The following is a 15,906-nucleotide window of genomic DNA, read 5'->3' as shown; positions in this document are numbered from 1 at the left end:
TAAGCATGGGCGAATTTTGCGGATCTCGCGTTCGCGAATTTTGCGGATTTGCGAACTCGCAATCCGCAAAATCCGCGAATTCCCGCGAATTTGCGGATTTTTTTTTTTTTGTGTTCGCCTGTGTTTCTGCCAGTTCGCGAGGGTTTTTACAATTTCGCAATTTGCGAACTTACCTGTCGGGTCGCAAGTTTTGCGAACTTGTTGTTTCTACGTGTCCAGCCTGTTTGGGACACTCTTCTTCATCACTGCCACTCTCTGTCACCACTGCCACTCTCTGACTACTCATGCCACCCTCTGGCCCACCCAAGCCACCCTCTGTTTCATCACCACACCCTCTGGTTGTCCAGTGTACATTATTTTCGGCAAAGCAAAGCACACCTTCCCTGCCTCAAGTGACCTGAATTAATTTGGGGCTGATTAATGTGTCACAGAATATTTTTTTAGCTGGCACCTGCTTCCTTAGTGCGCCCTGATTAGTGATCTTTTGCACTTGCTAAGTGCTTTCATTGTTGCAAAATTAGTTACAACACCTGCCCTGCCCCAACTGACAATAATGAATTAGGGGCTGATTAATGGATCTTAACTTCCAGCCTGGCTCCTGCTTGTCTCCCTTAGCTGTAATTCAGGACCTTTGTGGCATATGTGTAACTATTCTGAGGTTCAGAGCAGGGTCACATAATAGTTTCAACTGGCAACTGAACTCTGGAGGGGCCCCTCAGGAAGCACTACAGGAAATGGCTACTAATGATGAGCCTGAACTTTTGAACCTGGTAAGTAGTTACTTTCAGTTTTGCTAAGATCGTATTTCTGCAATTTTGCACTTATTCGCGGGGCGCGAACTCACGCAAACAGTGCGAGCAGTGCGAGCAAAATCCGCTGCTCGCGGATTTGCGGATTTTGCGGGAGATTCGCGAATCTCGCGGATTGCGAATTTCCCGAAAATCCGCAAAATCCGCGAGCGGAACGGATTTTCCGCCCATGCTTAGTCGCGACCCACTATTTGGGAAACACTGCCATAGGGTAATTCCTATATTGCAAGAGTCTTTCTGGCACATATGTTCCATTGACTCAGTTAGAAGACGAGAAAAGACATTCAAAGTTTCTCTTTGGCGCAAATGTACTTAAAATCTGAATTTTAGGGTAACATTGTCTATAAATGCACATGAAATATCAATTACACCACCTTACCTATAAGCACTATGTTTGGGGTAGTATTTAACCCATACACAACAACAATTGAGAAGAGGGTCCAAGGGCAAGTTTAACGACTAACCAGGTACACGCCCCGAACTCAATATCTAAACACCAGATTGTACCTAGTAGTCAAAAGAGTGAGTTATTCACCAGGAATCACAACGCAAGTACAATACAAATAACACCCGTGGGAACACACCATGCACGCTTAAATGTGATGTTGGCCAAGTTCGAGTATCTTGACCTATCACACAGTGATCAGTTCAAATATTTTGGCGGCTCAAATATTTTAGCCGTTAGTCCATTTACCTCATAACTGTATCATGGGCAAATATATGTGCACAATACAACCAATGCCGCCAGTTACTCGGTGTTACTTTTTGTAGCCCTTCGAGCTTTATCCCGGGCATTTTTCCTCACAATGCAACCAATGCCACTATTTACTCTGTGTTCCTTCGAGCTTTCTGTTGCCATTAGTAACACTCTGTACTCTGTGTCCTTTTGCTGTTTCTACGATCCTCCCGGAGTAGTCCCTTATGCATTAGGTTGCCCCCAGCAACGCTCCGGACCCAGTGTCCGTCCTCCCTGTTTATAACCCATTCAACTGGCCACGCCCACAAGGCTGCAGTCTGCAACCGCGGGAAGGCTACGATACCGAGCTCCGTGACTTTACAGCACAAGGTGAGATTATCCCCTATGTTTAGGTGTTTCTACATACTATCGAGTAGCTTTATTTCAATACCGGTCCTTCACCTGTTACACTACCTTACAGATGCGGCAATCCTGATGCGATCCGATGGGACGCACTGCCGAGGACCAATTAATGAAATAGGATACTTGCTACCTTCGCGGTCTGTTAAGGTAAGCCCTAATCCCCATAGGACCCTTGTTACTTAGTATTGTAAGCATATTCGGTCCACTAATACCCCTCCCCCCTGCCCACAGATATTACGTGGTGATTCTACAAGGATACTTGCTACCTTCGCGTTCTGTTAAGGTAAGCCCTAATCCTCATAGGATGTCTGTTATTTAACATTGCAAGCATAATCGGTCCACTAATACCCCTCCCCCCTGCCCACAGATATTACCTGGTGAATCTACAAGATCAATGTGAACACAGATATGCGACTTGCTCGACTCGAGCAGGTACGTTCCCTGTATTTCACTGTTGTTAGTGACTGGAGCCTTCTAGTTTTTTTTTTTGTTTTCGTTTTTGTTTTGTATTTTTTTTTTCCCTACAGCTAATTCTACCCTAGTCGATCGCATTGATGCTTTGTCATTTTTGAACTAAACATCCCATGCAGGTTAAGCCGGATAAAATACCCCCATTGGACCATTGGCTTCCCCTGGTCTAGGCAGGACACCGGTGTTTGTGTTCGTCTACCTAAATACGTTTCTTCCCAAAGTTACCATTTACGGGTCACATATAATACTGAAATGTTTTAACTGCAACAAATTTTGATTTATTTCGTCCTTTATATGAAATGTGTATATAATGTAATTGAACAAGCCGCCAAACAATTTTTGTCTCAATATAACCATGGTAATACTAGTAGTAATGTGTTTACCGCTCACTACGGTAATTTAACATTGATTGTGGGCCCCCTAATTTATACCGTATTGTTGTTTCCATTTCTAGATATTGTAGTGCTCCCCTGTTACCCTGTCCTGATGAAGACCCCGATGTAAGGCACTAGTTACGCCTACACATGTAGCGTGGGGTCGAAACGTCGACGGCTACCTTCCTCTTCTGTTCAGTTGACACTCCAGCACTAATTTGAATCCTTCTGTGTCAACAGAAATTGTCCTAACCTTTGGGATATGTTATGATCCCCTGTTTTCCGGCTCAGGGATCTGAAGCCATGCAACTGTATTGTAATTTGAATTAATTTCGCAATACACAAGTTGTCACCAACTTTATTTCCTCACTGTCCTCTTCCCTCACAGCATCACGCTATCCCACTCCTTTTCCTTTCTGGGGCACTGTTATTTACCAAATAAAATGGTTCATTCATTGTGATTAAATGACATTGTTTGATATTTATTTTAATTTATTGTTCCACAATAAATTCAACCAAAATGTACTGAGTTCCACTGGGACCTTTCTTTTCTATACCATATAGCACCCAGGTCCCATGTGGATTAATTGGGTAAAACCCCCCCTTTAGATAACATGGAAATGTGAGAGGAGAGTATTGCATGATTATTGCTACTCTCACATTTCCATTTTGGTCACGGTAACATCTGACCGGCCGTTTTTGTTTGGTCTCCTGGGCGAGGAGATCCCAAATGATGCAAAAGAGGGCAGTACAGTGTGGCTTCTGATGGGAATTTTTCCAAACGTCCTTGAGCCCTAACTTGGCCAACATCACATTTAAGCGTGCATGGTGTGTTCCCACGGGTGTCATTTGTATTGTACTTCCGTAGTATTTAACCCCACAAGCTGCTGGAATATTCTTTAGGTTATTTTCCTAACAGCTCTAGTTTACATACCTTTAAATCATTGCATAATATTTCTAAGGCCATAGTTCCTGCCTGAATACGACATACGCTGTGTGCAGGGCTTTAAGCGGGATAAAAAAACTTGGGGGGGGCGTAGGGGGGTTACTCAAAGGGGCGTGGCCAACGTAATTAAGGGCATAACTTAAAACAAGAGGGTTAAAAATCTGTGCTTAGCATAGTGTGCCGCCCCACTGGTATTTTGCTGCTTCTGTCATTACATCCATATATATAATACAACAGGTAACATTACACCTACAGCAAGCCAAAACTATTGTCTGTGTAAATGGTTGTTAATTGTATACGCAACAACCGTGACTTCGTTGAATATAATATGACAATCCGTCAGTTCTGAAATGTTGAGACTGTGAAAGAACTTTCACAACTCTCTTGAAGTTACTTGAAAGACAGTGAAGGGTGGTACTGCTGAAGATTTAAGTTTTTTATTTTAAACCGGAGGGTGATGGCAATAATGGAGAGCCCGGTTGGGACCCTTTTGGCCACATCCATTTCAGAACTTCCAGGGCTCAGCTCCAGTGGGACCCAGCCAAATTAAAGCCCTGACTGTCTGAAATTACTGTGTCATACTATCAAGGAGGAGGTAGCACTCAGCCAACATATCAGCACCAGTTATCCCATTGCGGTCTGGCAGATACTGTTCTTAGTGTTATTGAATTACTCAGAAGTAGAAAAGTGGTTGCCGCAGTACTGATGCAGCCAGAGCTTGCATTTCTGGGCCTGTGTTTTTGTTTTCCTTCGTAGCCAGCAAGTCTGGGGTTGCTTGAAATGCCGCTTGTAGTGTATCCTTAAGGAAATATGTCTAATCACAAAACTAGCTTCACAAGATATACAGGGATAAGAGCCAGCAACAAGGAACAGGCATTTGCAGTGCAATAGGCCTTGCATTTACACAAGTTTAAGCTTTTATTTATGTTTTAAAAACTACAACATAAATAAAAAGCATTGTCATTTCCAATGCCAAAACCTCAAACATGTGTAAATGGGAGACCTATTGCATTGCAAGTGATCGTTTTTGTTAAGGTTGTGGTGATTTAATAAGGTGCAGTGTCCTGCTCACAAGCTGCACCTGGCCACTCAAACTGTTTCCGAGAGTTGCAATGGACCCTGTGGAACTGTAATACTGTGGCTCTGTGGTTTCTCTTTGAGAGTGATGTTTTTGGGGCAGTAGTTTGATGGCACTTGTATAGCAGTCTTCAAGTTTTTGGTCAAACTACTCAAGCAAGCCACGAACGCAAGCTGCACCCGACCTATCAGGCAACTTCCGCAAGCTGGGCTTCACCTTACAATTAAACAGCAAGGGGTGGTGATGGACAGAGTTTCTGAATTAAGCAGAATACTCTCACCCAATCAAGAGATCAGGGCTAGATCCAACACCGCTTTTAAGCTCACTGCACCATCCCAGCTCAGAACCTGGCTATATGCAAATTAGTCTGTTCCTGTCCCAGTGCATGATGGGAACAGGGCAAACCAAACTACCAAGCCAATTCTTTCACTGGGAAGGAAACAAGCTTCCGGGGACCGGTTTCTGGCATTACAGCCGTCTTCGGCCCGGCTTGCTTGAATCCTGATGGTGCAATGAGCAAGGGACTCACATCTGAGTATACCCTTCCACGCTTATGGTGGACAAAATAATTAAACAACAAGGGGTGGTGATGGACAGAGTTTCTGAATTAAGCAGAATACTCTCACCCAATCAAGAGATCAGGGCTAGATCCAACACAGTTTTTTAGCACACTGCACCATCCCAGCTCAGAACCTGGCTATATGCAAATTAGTCTGTTCCTGTCCCAGTGCATGATGGGAACAGGGCAAACCAAACTACCAAGCCAATTCTTTCACTGGGAAGGAAACAAGCTTCCGGGGACCGGTTTCTGGCATTACAGCCGTCTTCGGCCCGGCTTGCTTGAATCCTGATGGTGCAATGAGCAAGGGACTCACATCTGAGTATACCCTTCCACGCTTATGGTGGACAAAATAATTAAACAACAAGGGGTGGTGATGGACAGAGTTTCTGAATTAAGCAGAATACTCTCACCCAATCAAGAGATCAGGGCTAGATCCAACACCGTTTTTTAGCTCACTGCACCATCCCAGCTCAGAACCTGGCTATATGCAAATTAGTCTGTTCCTGTCCCAGTGCATGATGGGAACAGGGCAAACCAAACTACCAAGCCAATTCTTTCACTGGGAAGGAAACAAGCTTCCGGGGACCGGTTTCTGGCATTACAGCCGTCTTCGGCCCGGCTTGCTTGAATCCTGATGGTGCAATGAGCAAGGGACTCACATCTGAGTATACCCTTCCACGCTTATGGTGGACAAAATAATTAAACAACAAGGGGTGGTGATGGACAGAGTTTCTGAATTAAGCAGAATACTCTCACCCAATCAAGAGATCAGGGCTAGATCCAACACCGTTTTTTAGCTCACTGCACCATCCCAGCTCAGAACCTGGCTATATGCAAATTAGTCTGTTCCTGTCCCAGTGCATGATGGGAACAGGGCAAACCAAACTACCAAGCCAATTCTTTCACTGGGAAGGAAACAAGCTTCCGGGAACCGGTTTCTGGCATTACAGCCGTCTTCGGCCCGGCTTGCTTGAATCCTGATGGTGCAATGAGCAAGGGACTCACATCTGAGTATACCCTTCCACGCTTATGGTGGACAAAATAATTAAACAACAAGGGGTGGTGATGGACAGAGTTTCTGAATTAAGCAGAATACTCTCACCCAATCAAGAGATCAGGGCTAGATCCAACACCGTTTTTTAGCTCACTGCACCATCCCAGCTCAGAACCTGGCTATATGCAAATTAGTCTGTTCCTGTCCCAGTGCATGATGGGAACAGGGCAAACCAAACTACCAAGCCAATTCTTTCACTGGGAAGGAAACAAGCTTCCGGGGACCCGTTTCTGGCATTACAGCCGTCTTCGGCCCGGCTTGCTTGAATCCTGATGGTGCAATGAGCAAGGGACTCACATCTGAGTATACCCTTCCATGCTTATGGTGGACAAAATAATTAAACAACAAGGGGTGGTGATGGACAGAGTTTCTGAATTAAGCAGAATACTCTCACCCAATCAAGAGATCAGGGCTAGATCCAACACCGTTTTTTAGCTCACTGCACCATCCCAGCTCAGAACCTGGCTATATGCAAATTAGTCTGTTCCTGTCCCAGTGCATGATGGGAACAGGGCAAACCAAACTACCAAGCCAATTCTTTCACTGGGAAGGAAACAAGCTTCTGGGGACCGGTTTCTGGCATTACAGCCGTCTTCGGCCCGGCTTGCTTGAATCCTGATGGTGCAATGAGCAAGGGACTCACATCTGAGTATACCCTTCCACGCTTATGGTGGACAAAATAATTAAACAACAAGGGGTGGTGATGGACAGAGTTTCTGAATTAAGCAGAATACTCTCACCCAATCAAGGGATCAGGGCTAGATCCAACACCGTTTTTTAGCTCACTGCACCATCCCAGCTCAGAACCTGGCTATATGCAAATTAGTCTGTTTCTGAATCGGGCTTCACCTTACGGCTAGTGACTTCATTCTGCCTTTCCTGTGAGCGACGAGGGGCAGTGCGTTGAAGAAGTCAACACAAGAGATAGCTGTTCTCTGAGTTCCAAAACTGAAATAGGCACTGCAAAGGATGCCCTCACTCCGGCGCCTTGCCCTTTAGTGCCCTGGATGCAAAGCAGGGCTTTAAGTGGGCATGGTCTGACCGGGTCTGAGCACTGGCAGTTTTTTTAAGGGGACCTCGAAACAGGTCCCTATCGAGCTCTGTTTTGTGCCCTGGCACAGGGGGGTGTTTTTTTTCCAGACTGCAGGGACACCAGGCACATCGACGTGCGTGTGGTGAGTATTGATGGGGAAGGGAAATCCTTTAAAGAGAGTCATTTTCTTTTTGGATTTCCCTTCTCTTTTTGAATCTCAGGAGCAGCAACACTTTTGTGGTGTCACCACCAGGGCTTTAAGTGGAAGGGTTTTGAATATTATATACAAGCCATAGTTGCTGCCTATTTATCTTATGCAACTAGCAACCAGTGACAAAGCCAATAGTCCTAACTTGTAGGTATGATTTGACTTCTTCTACCATATATTTAGATCCAATGACAGAAACAGCAAGATACAAGTCGGGCGGCACACTGTGCTAAACACAGATTTTTAGCTTATTTGTTTTAAGCCATGCCTTTATTTACATTGACCACGCCCCTTTGAGAGAACCTCAGTTTTTTCATCCAACTTAAAGCCCTGATGCCAAGAATACCTTAGCTTGCCTCCTGCCCCGGCACCCTTACTAGATTCTACAAACTGCTGGGGCTGGCACCCACGGTGATGGCAGAGATAGCGGGTGATAGCAGCATGTTTCTCCATCCTGCAGTGTAGGTGGGGCAGTGGCGGCATTTGGCAGTCCTCCTCATTTGCTCATGGTTCATGGTCTGTGGACTGCTGCCTTCTTGTAGGGTGAAGTACCTCCGGCTTCCCCAGCAGTGGACCAATCACTGATAAATCTAATCTCAAGGGCGAGTAAACGCTGATGCACAGTGGAGGCTAGGAAGCACTGACAACAACATATTTGCAATGCTATTGGTCTCGCATTTAAATGCGAGACCTATGGCATTACAAACAAGTTGCCATTGTCCCGGCTGCTTTGAAAGTGAAAGCGTGCAATGCCCGCTGAATGTAAGCAAAGCACGTTGTCCTGCCAAACGTAGGAGAAACTCAATAAATTAAATAAAATAGTACACGTACTGTGTCACAACCAAGTAAATGGGCCAGTAGCTTGGGAGGTTCCAAATGAAGACAAGGAGGAAGTAACACACCTACTTGGGATTCAGAAGACAGCATTTACAAAGTACAAAAACAAAAGCCAATGATAAATATAAATATAGGTGAGGGGTGGGCGGGGCTTCTATCCCGTACTGAAGTACAACAGATCATCGCCAGAGCAGCGCTTGCGCACGGTCTCAGGCTCGACTTTAAAATTTTGCCTATGCATAGATTGAGATATGCAAATTCACTAGTTTGGGAAAATGTTGCTGTGACTTTTCCCATGGCAAGCACTGCTTCTACACGTACAGCCTGCCCTGCAAACATCTATACTCTGAGTTAAATTTAGTGTCTGGGCACTAGAATATTCGAAAAATGTATACATTATTCAGGGTACTAACGAGAACACAAATTTAAAATGACTACAAAATGTATTTTGTAAAAATAAATACAGTAACTTTATAAAGTAGAATCGTCAAATCTTGCTCAGAAAAAGGAAGCACAAATGTAAACTAATTTCTATACAGTAGTGGATTCTTATGTTAAGCTTTCTGATTTCAACATTCCCATCTACGTTCTTTGTGTCCCTTTAGGCAATGCTTCGATGGGGTCAGGAGTGTCAGGACTATAAAATATCAGCAAAGGCATCGACGGGCCTGCTGTCAGGGAATTCGGCAGCCCAGCTGCAGATCAAGTGGGAACATGTGCCAACATGGATGAAGAGAGCTGCTCACAGGTACTCTGTACTGGGCATGTATCACAATGCAAGGATGCCTAAAAGGGCGCATTGAAGACTCAAATCACACACTTCTTTCTTCCCTCAGAGTCATGGAATTTGCGCCAGGAGTTGCTCTGATGTTAGGATTTTCTGAAAAGGAGAAGAAAAGTGCACCTCACCAGCTGGTACTAAGGGTGGCTGCTGTATCTCCACGGACAATAGACGCCATTGTTAAAACCCCTGGGGTAGGTCTATTTTTGTGAAATATGTTATATGAGGCAATGAAGCGTGTTTGAAAATGATAGGCTACGACTTTTGAAATGGCCGTTCTAAAATCAAGCTGTCAAATGCTGCTGTGCAGTTGAAGGTATTTTTGTTATGGTTTATATCCTTAATCAAGTGGTGTGTAAAAATACTTACAGAAGCTGACGTCATATCTATATTTTTCCGGGAGTGTGAATTTTTATTATAAAACTTACAAAGATTCCGACTGTTCATTTTATCAACTTGTTTTGCAAACAGGTGCACACCTTGCATAGGTATTTTCTCCCAAGTAGACAAACACTCGCGAGGAAAAAGGTTTTCCAATTTACACTTGTGTACAAAATGACATGTGGTTTGCCATATTAAAAAGATCAAGCCAGTTCATAATTGTATTTAAAAACCAAACGTTATATATATGTGGTGATATTTGGTGAAAGTAAAAAAAAAATGTGACCTTACGTACCATAAAATCTGAGACTTTGTGGTCAATTTCATATTATCTTTTTCTTTATTTCAAGGCTACTTTGCCACATGTCGATTTGGAACACCGGAATTCTAATTTGGGAAATAAAATCTCCATTTGTGGCAGGCACATGCTGTATTTTTGTACTTCATATATCCTGTCTGAAAACATGTGGTAAAATAGGCACAATTGTGATTTGTGCCAGATGTGCCTTTTTTTTTCATTTTTCGCATGCAATCAATTGATCTCTACACCAGGGAGAGTGCAATTTGCATTACATTCAAAATAGGTTTAGTGCAAAAAGCAAGGTCAAAAATATTCAGGGCATATTCAGCCCTTCTTCAATCCCTCATTTGTGTCTGAACATTGCTTTTTAACTGCATCACCATTACCTTTCTTTTAAAATAAACTAGATTCTTGACACATAGAACTAATGACACGTTTTGTCCAGAACAACTCTGCTGGAAAACATTTTTTTTAATCTCAAAACCGTTTTTATATGGTATATACTTTACCTGAGCTAGTCCTTAAGTCCTCCAATGTACACATAATCACATCTCCTTATTATGAACATACCTCTACTCAAGCCGGACAGGCCATTTAACTCATCGGACATTTCCCCAGGGGATCTGGAGAAATTGATCACATGGGGCCTCATTTATGAAAAGTGACAAATCGCTGCGTGAAAACAGCGATGCATCACTTTTCACTGCGCACTCCTTACGACATTCATGATGCGTCATATTTCATGTATGACGCATCATGTCGCAAGGAGTTACAGATACGTCAGTATTTCTGACGTATCTGTAACCGCAAAAGTGACGCATTGCTGGAGTGTGTCACAAAAGTGATGCAACTCCAGCAATGCGTCCTTTCACATGGGGAAAGCCCCATGTGAAAGGGCTTGCGTCAGTCTTACGCCTGCTGTGAGGCAGGCGCAAGATTTTGACGCAACAGCGTCCTAAAAGTGACGCAGTGAATTCTCATAGATTTCACTGCGTCACTATTACGAGGCTTTTTGCGGGGGAACGCCCCCTCTGCATACATTATACCTGGCGCAGGTATAATGTGGCACAGGGGTTTAAAAGTGACGCATCTACCTAGATGCGTCACTTTTTAAATAAGGCGCAAAGAGGCGCATTTTTTACACCGCAGGTGCGTCACAAAAAGTGACGCACCGGCGGCGCAAAACTGACGCAAGGCCTTCATAAATAAGGCCCATGATTTTCTAGATCTCGAGCCGCTGCTGAGCCTTTAAAAAGACTTTCCAGTATCCCTGGGTTTGTTCAGAAGGCATAGCAGAAGAAAACGAGAAAGAGAAAGAAAAATGCATTTGATTGGAATGGAAATCGTGACAAAGAAGAGAAAGTTGAGGCATTTCACTTTGATTCATTCATTGACAAAAAGCTAAATATTTCAGATCTTTTGAGCTTGTCAGAAAGAATAAAGTACTTATTAGTTATTAAGTACACTAAAAATGGTAATAAGATATTTAGGAACTGTGTAACTTTCTTTAGCATCCTATGGATATCTATGGTACATTATTCTACAAATTCTTGTTATATACATTTATATTGATGTGCATGTAATGTAATCATGTTGCCTTCAAAATAAATATAGGCAAATACTAAAATATAAAATAGTAAGTTCAAAGTGCAGTGCAAGAACAATTTTTGAAAAGTACATCCTTGGCAATATATGTGTATACATACAACAGAGAGGGATGTCAAAATATGTCATGTACGTAGAGAGATATAAACCTCTTTGCAGTGGTGCCTGTGAGATGAGAACGCAGTGTTCGAAGGATATATACTGCAGTCAAAGTGGGCTAAGTGTCAGATTACAAATAGGGAAACCAAACCGGAAAAGTGTATAAATAAAAGTCAGAAATGTACTTCCATTGGCTCACTTCAACACCTGGAGAAAAAAATCGAAATTATTAGAAATTCACAACGAATTCTAGTAGTACTTCTGCTGTGCAGATAAAATAAATCTGCATGCACAATTGTCACATTTTTATGCCTGCTGAACGGCGACGCAAAAAATACTACTAAACTTGACAAAGAATTTTATTTTTTCCTCTATTGAATTTATTTCACATGGAGAATCTCAAATCTCCCGATGGAAACACATTTACCTATTCTCTTAACCAAAGTAAATGTGCAGTGGTTTCTAGAGCAGGAAGCTATTTACAGATTGTGGTTAGCTTCCCTCGAACATATCAGCCTGGAGGTGTTCATATTAGCTAAAATGTCAAGTGCATCCCACCAGCAAAGGAGCAATTAAACCACTCCTGGATTAGTAGCATAGAAATTAGAATGTGTTTCACTAATTATGTATGTTAAGCAACTGAGCTGAACTTAAATACAGTGGCAAGTTTAAGAACTAACCCATAAATTATAGATTTACGGCTTATGCATAGTTATTCTTTTTCGTCAAAGTTCAAAAGGATCGCTACCCAGCAGAGACCTAGTATTTGCTTCTTTTTGACAACGTTACAGCTGGATCTTGATATTGAATCAAAAGTAACTTTTGAAACAAGTCTCCCATCAGTAACAACTAACTAAGAAAAAACTATGGCACAACATAAACGAAACTGAGACCTTAAAACACCCATTTCTTTCTAAAAGGTAACAGTCATGTTGCAACTTGTGTATCCCTGTACAAAGAACACAGCTATCATATAGTCTAGCAAAAGAACCCAGGTACAAGCAACAAGGCAACAGTAGTTCTTTGGATTTCCTTGGACGCGTATCTTCAACCTTACTCTTGACAATCATTTTAGTTACTCAGTAGGAAAGGATATTGTTGATTGCACGTAAAGCACATGCCTGATTGCAGTTTGGTGTCGCAGGGCAATAGTGTAGGTTGGTGCAGCTGGGCAATAAGTAGGGTATTATTGCTGTAACAGCACTATATAAATCTCTGTATATCATTTTGTGGAGTTTGTGAAGGCTTTAGATGAGATATTTTGCTAAACCACAGCCATGATGCGGAAAGCATAAACATGAAACAAGAACAATATAAGTAAGGGAGTGTTTTTATTCCCTGTCTGTCCTAACTATAGACCTGTGGCTAAATAAATATTTTAGGGTAACTAAAGTATCTATCTATCTATCTACCTATCTATCTATCTATCTATCTATCTATCTATCTATCTATCTATCTATCTATCTATCTATCTATCTATCTATATATCTATCTATCTATGTATATATCTATATATATATTCACTGAAAAAACCATAGGTTTCACACCAGTTATAGTTAGGGGGAAATTTTACTCGCATAAAACCATTGAAATTCCCACGTTATAGTTAGTTGGACTCACTATAACTTGTGCGTGCAATACACTGCTGATGACATCACATATTGCATCACTCATGACATGGTCAGTGACATCACTCATGACATCACTGATGACATCTCAAACCATGTCATGAGTGATGTAATATGTGACGTCATCAGCAGTGCATTGCACGCGCAAGTTATAGTGAGTCCAACTAACTATAACGTGTAATTTCAATGGTTATATGTCAGTAAAATTTCCAGGTAACTATAACTGGTGTGAAGCCTATGGTTTTTTCAGTGAATTTAATAGGTTTTTTTAATGCTAATTCCTAACTATAACTGTTGTGAAACCTATGGGTTTTTCAGTGAATATATATATATATATATATATATATATATATATATATATATATATATATATATATATATATATATATATATATATATATATATATATATATATATATATATATATATATATATATATATATAACATTTCTATGGCAAAATGAAACCCCTCATTTTGTTCCTTTTCAAATTAAATGTATTAAGTGTTACCACTTTATTCCAATCAAGATGACTTCAGGTGTGCCATACTTTTGTCATAAATAAGACTGTTAGCTTTCTAGTTGTTCTTTAAAACACTCCGGGACATTCTGTCATTGGGCTATAGTTGGGCTACATCTGGCCGATATTTGGGCGACATTTGGGCTCTTTTGTCTCTGGTGGCCATCTTGGGAGACTGCATATCAGAATTTTTTTTATGAAATATAAGAGGATTTGAGAAGTCACTCAAAATGTGCCCTAATTTTTCTTTCTTCAGCACTAATCATAATTTCGAAGGCAAAATGAACCCCCTCATTTTGTTCCTTTGCAAATTAAATGTTTTAAGTGTTAACACTTTATTCCAATCAAGATGACTTCAGGTGTGCCATACTTTTGTCATAAGTAAGTCTGTTAGCGCTCTAGTTGTTCTTTAGAACACTCTGGGACATTCTGTCATTGGGCTATAGTTGGGCTACATCTGGCTGATATTTGGGCTACATTTGTTTTCTTTTGTCTCTGGTGGCCATCTTTGGGCTACATTGGGCTACATTGGGCTACATTTGGGCTCTAACATATATATAGCCCAATGTAGCCCAATATATATTTTTTCAAAGTAAATTTTCGTAAAAACCACTGGAGCACATATCTTGAGACATAGCAAAGGCACATCGGGCTACCAGTCCCTACAATTTTGCCAAGTTTGGTGGAAATCCATTCAGCCGTTCGGGCTAAAAGTGAGGTCGACCGCCCTATGGAAATTAACATGGGGAAAACACGTTTTGGGACCCCCCTTTTATCTCGGCCCCCGCTTGACAAATCCCCCCAAACTTTAAGGGAAGGACCGGAGCTCCGCAAGGCAAATTTGAGGAAATTTTCAGGAAGATTCGTCAACGGGCGCCAAAGTTATTCACAATAGAATTTTGAGATTTTGCATTGAAAAAAATCCTAACTATGTCTACCTACTGGTGACCGCCAGTAGGTAATATATATATATATATATATATATATATATATATATATATATATATATATATATATATATATATATATATATATATATATATATATATATATATAGTAGGTAGATATAGTTAGGATTTTTTTCCTATGGGATTTTTGAAAATTCTATGTCGAATAACTTTGGCGTTTGTGGACGGAATTGGCTGAAATGTTCAGGAAAATGGCACATTTTGTTTCTGAGCACCCCCTGAAAATTTGGGGGGGTTTCGTCAAGGGGGGCCGAGAAAAAAGGGGGGTCCCAAAACGCGTTTTTAACATTGAGTTTTCCATAGGGCGGTTGGACTCACTTTTAGCTCGAACGGCTGAATGGATTTACATGAAACTTAGCAAAATTGTAGATATGGTTTGCCTGACGTGCCTTTGCTATGTCTCAATATATGTGCTCCAGTGGATTTTGAGAAATTAACGTTTTAAAAAACAGATATATCTGTGACAGCGCTCCGGTTAGCGCTCCGGTTCGCGTACCTGACGCGTAACGGAACTTCGCGAAGCGAAGCTGATTGGCTCTCAGGTGTCTGTAAACATTCTAAACAGTCCGGAGTGGCCGCCATCTTGTGTCTCGATAGGATCGAGAGACAAGAGGAGGATAAAAACGAAGGGGGAATTTAATGAAAGGGGGCAAGGTAGACCCCTTTTGACCCCCTAGGAATGATGTTGGGGTTATTAAAGGGTCCCGTGAGGCAAATAAAAAAAATTTGATTTTTCGCGGTAGAAGCACTTCCCGGTACGCGAACCGGGTCGCTCACCGGTAGCGTAACGGGAGTTCGCCATTTTGTGTTTCGTTTTAATTAAATCACAAGATGGAGGAAAAACAATGTGGGAAATGGGTATAAGGGGGCACGGGAGACGTATCCTGACCCCCCTAGGTTTTCTGAGGGTGGCTGAGGAGGCTCATATATGTTGATACATGTCTTCCAGCGGCTGCGCGTGAGCGGAATTTTTTTTTGCTGCGTGACGTCTGTTAACGTTCGATTCTAAGGAAATCAGGAAGTGTTGACCGCCATTTTGTCACTGCGAGTAAATATATTGTTCATTTCAAAGCATTGGAACATGGAAAAGGGAGAAGGTAGAGAATGTCTTGCTGCGTAGTTTTTCTCAGGGTGTGCAGTAAGGCCCCGGTTG

At 41.9% G+C, this 15,906-nt stretch overlaps 1 protein-coding gene across 1 annotated transcript in view; it reads left to right on the top strand.

The window, feature by feature from the left end:
* The window catches only part of LOC147747587 (vitellogenin-1-like), a 1,134,322-nt gene that overhangs the window by 789,163 nt on the left and 329,253 nt on the right, over window positions 1–15,906 (top strand). Inside the window, exons 26-27 of the mRNA XM_086925703.1 lie at window positions 9,077–9,219; window positions 9,308–9,446. Of these exons, the coding sequence (XP_086781829.1) occupies window positions 9,077–9,219; window positions 9,308–9,446 (282 nt within the window). The remainder of the gene's footprint in view (window positions 1–9,076; window positions 9,220–9,307; window positions 9,447–15,906) is intronic.

Source organism: Lissotriton vulgaris, chromosome 1_1 (genome assembly GCF_964263255.1).
Source record: "Lissotriton vulgaris chromosome 1_1, aLisVul1.2, whole genome shotgun sequence".
NCBI lineage: Eukaryota > Metazoa > Chordata > Amphibia > Caudata > Salamandridae > Lissotriton > Lissotriton vulgaris.
The sequence above is the reverse complement of the archived record's forward strand: the minus strand, read 5'-3'. Positions and strand labels throughout refer to the sequence as shown.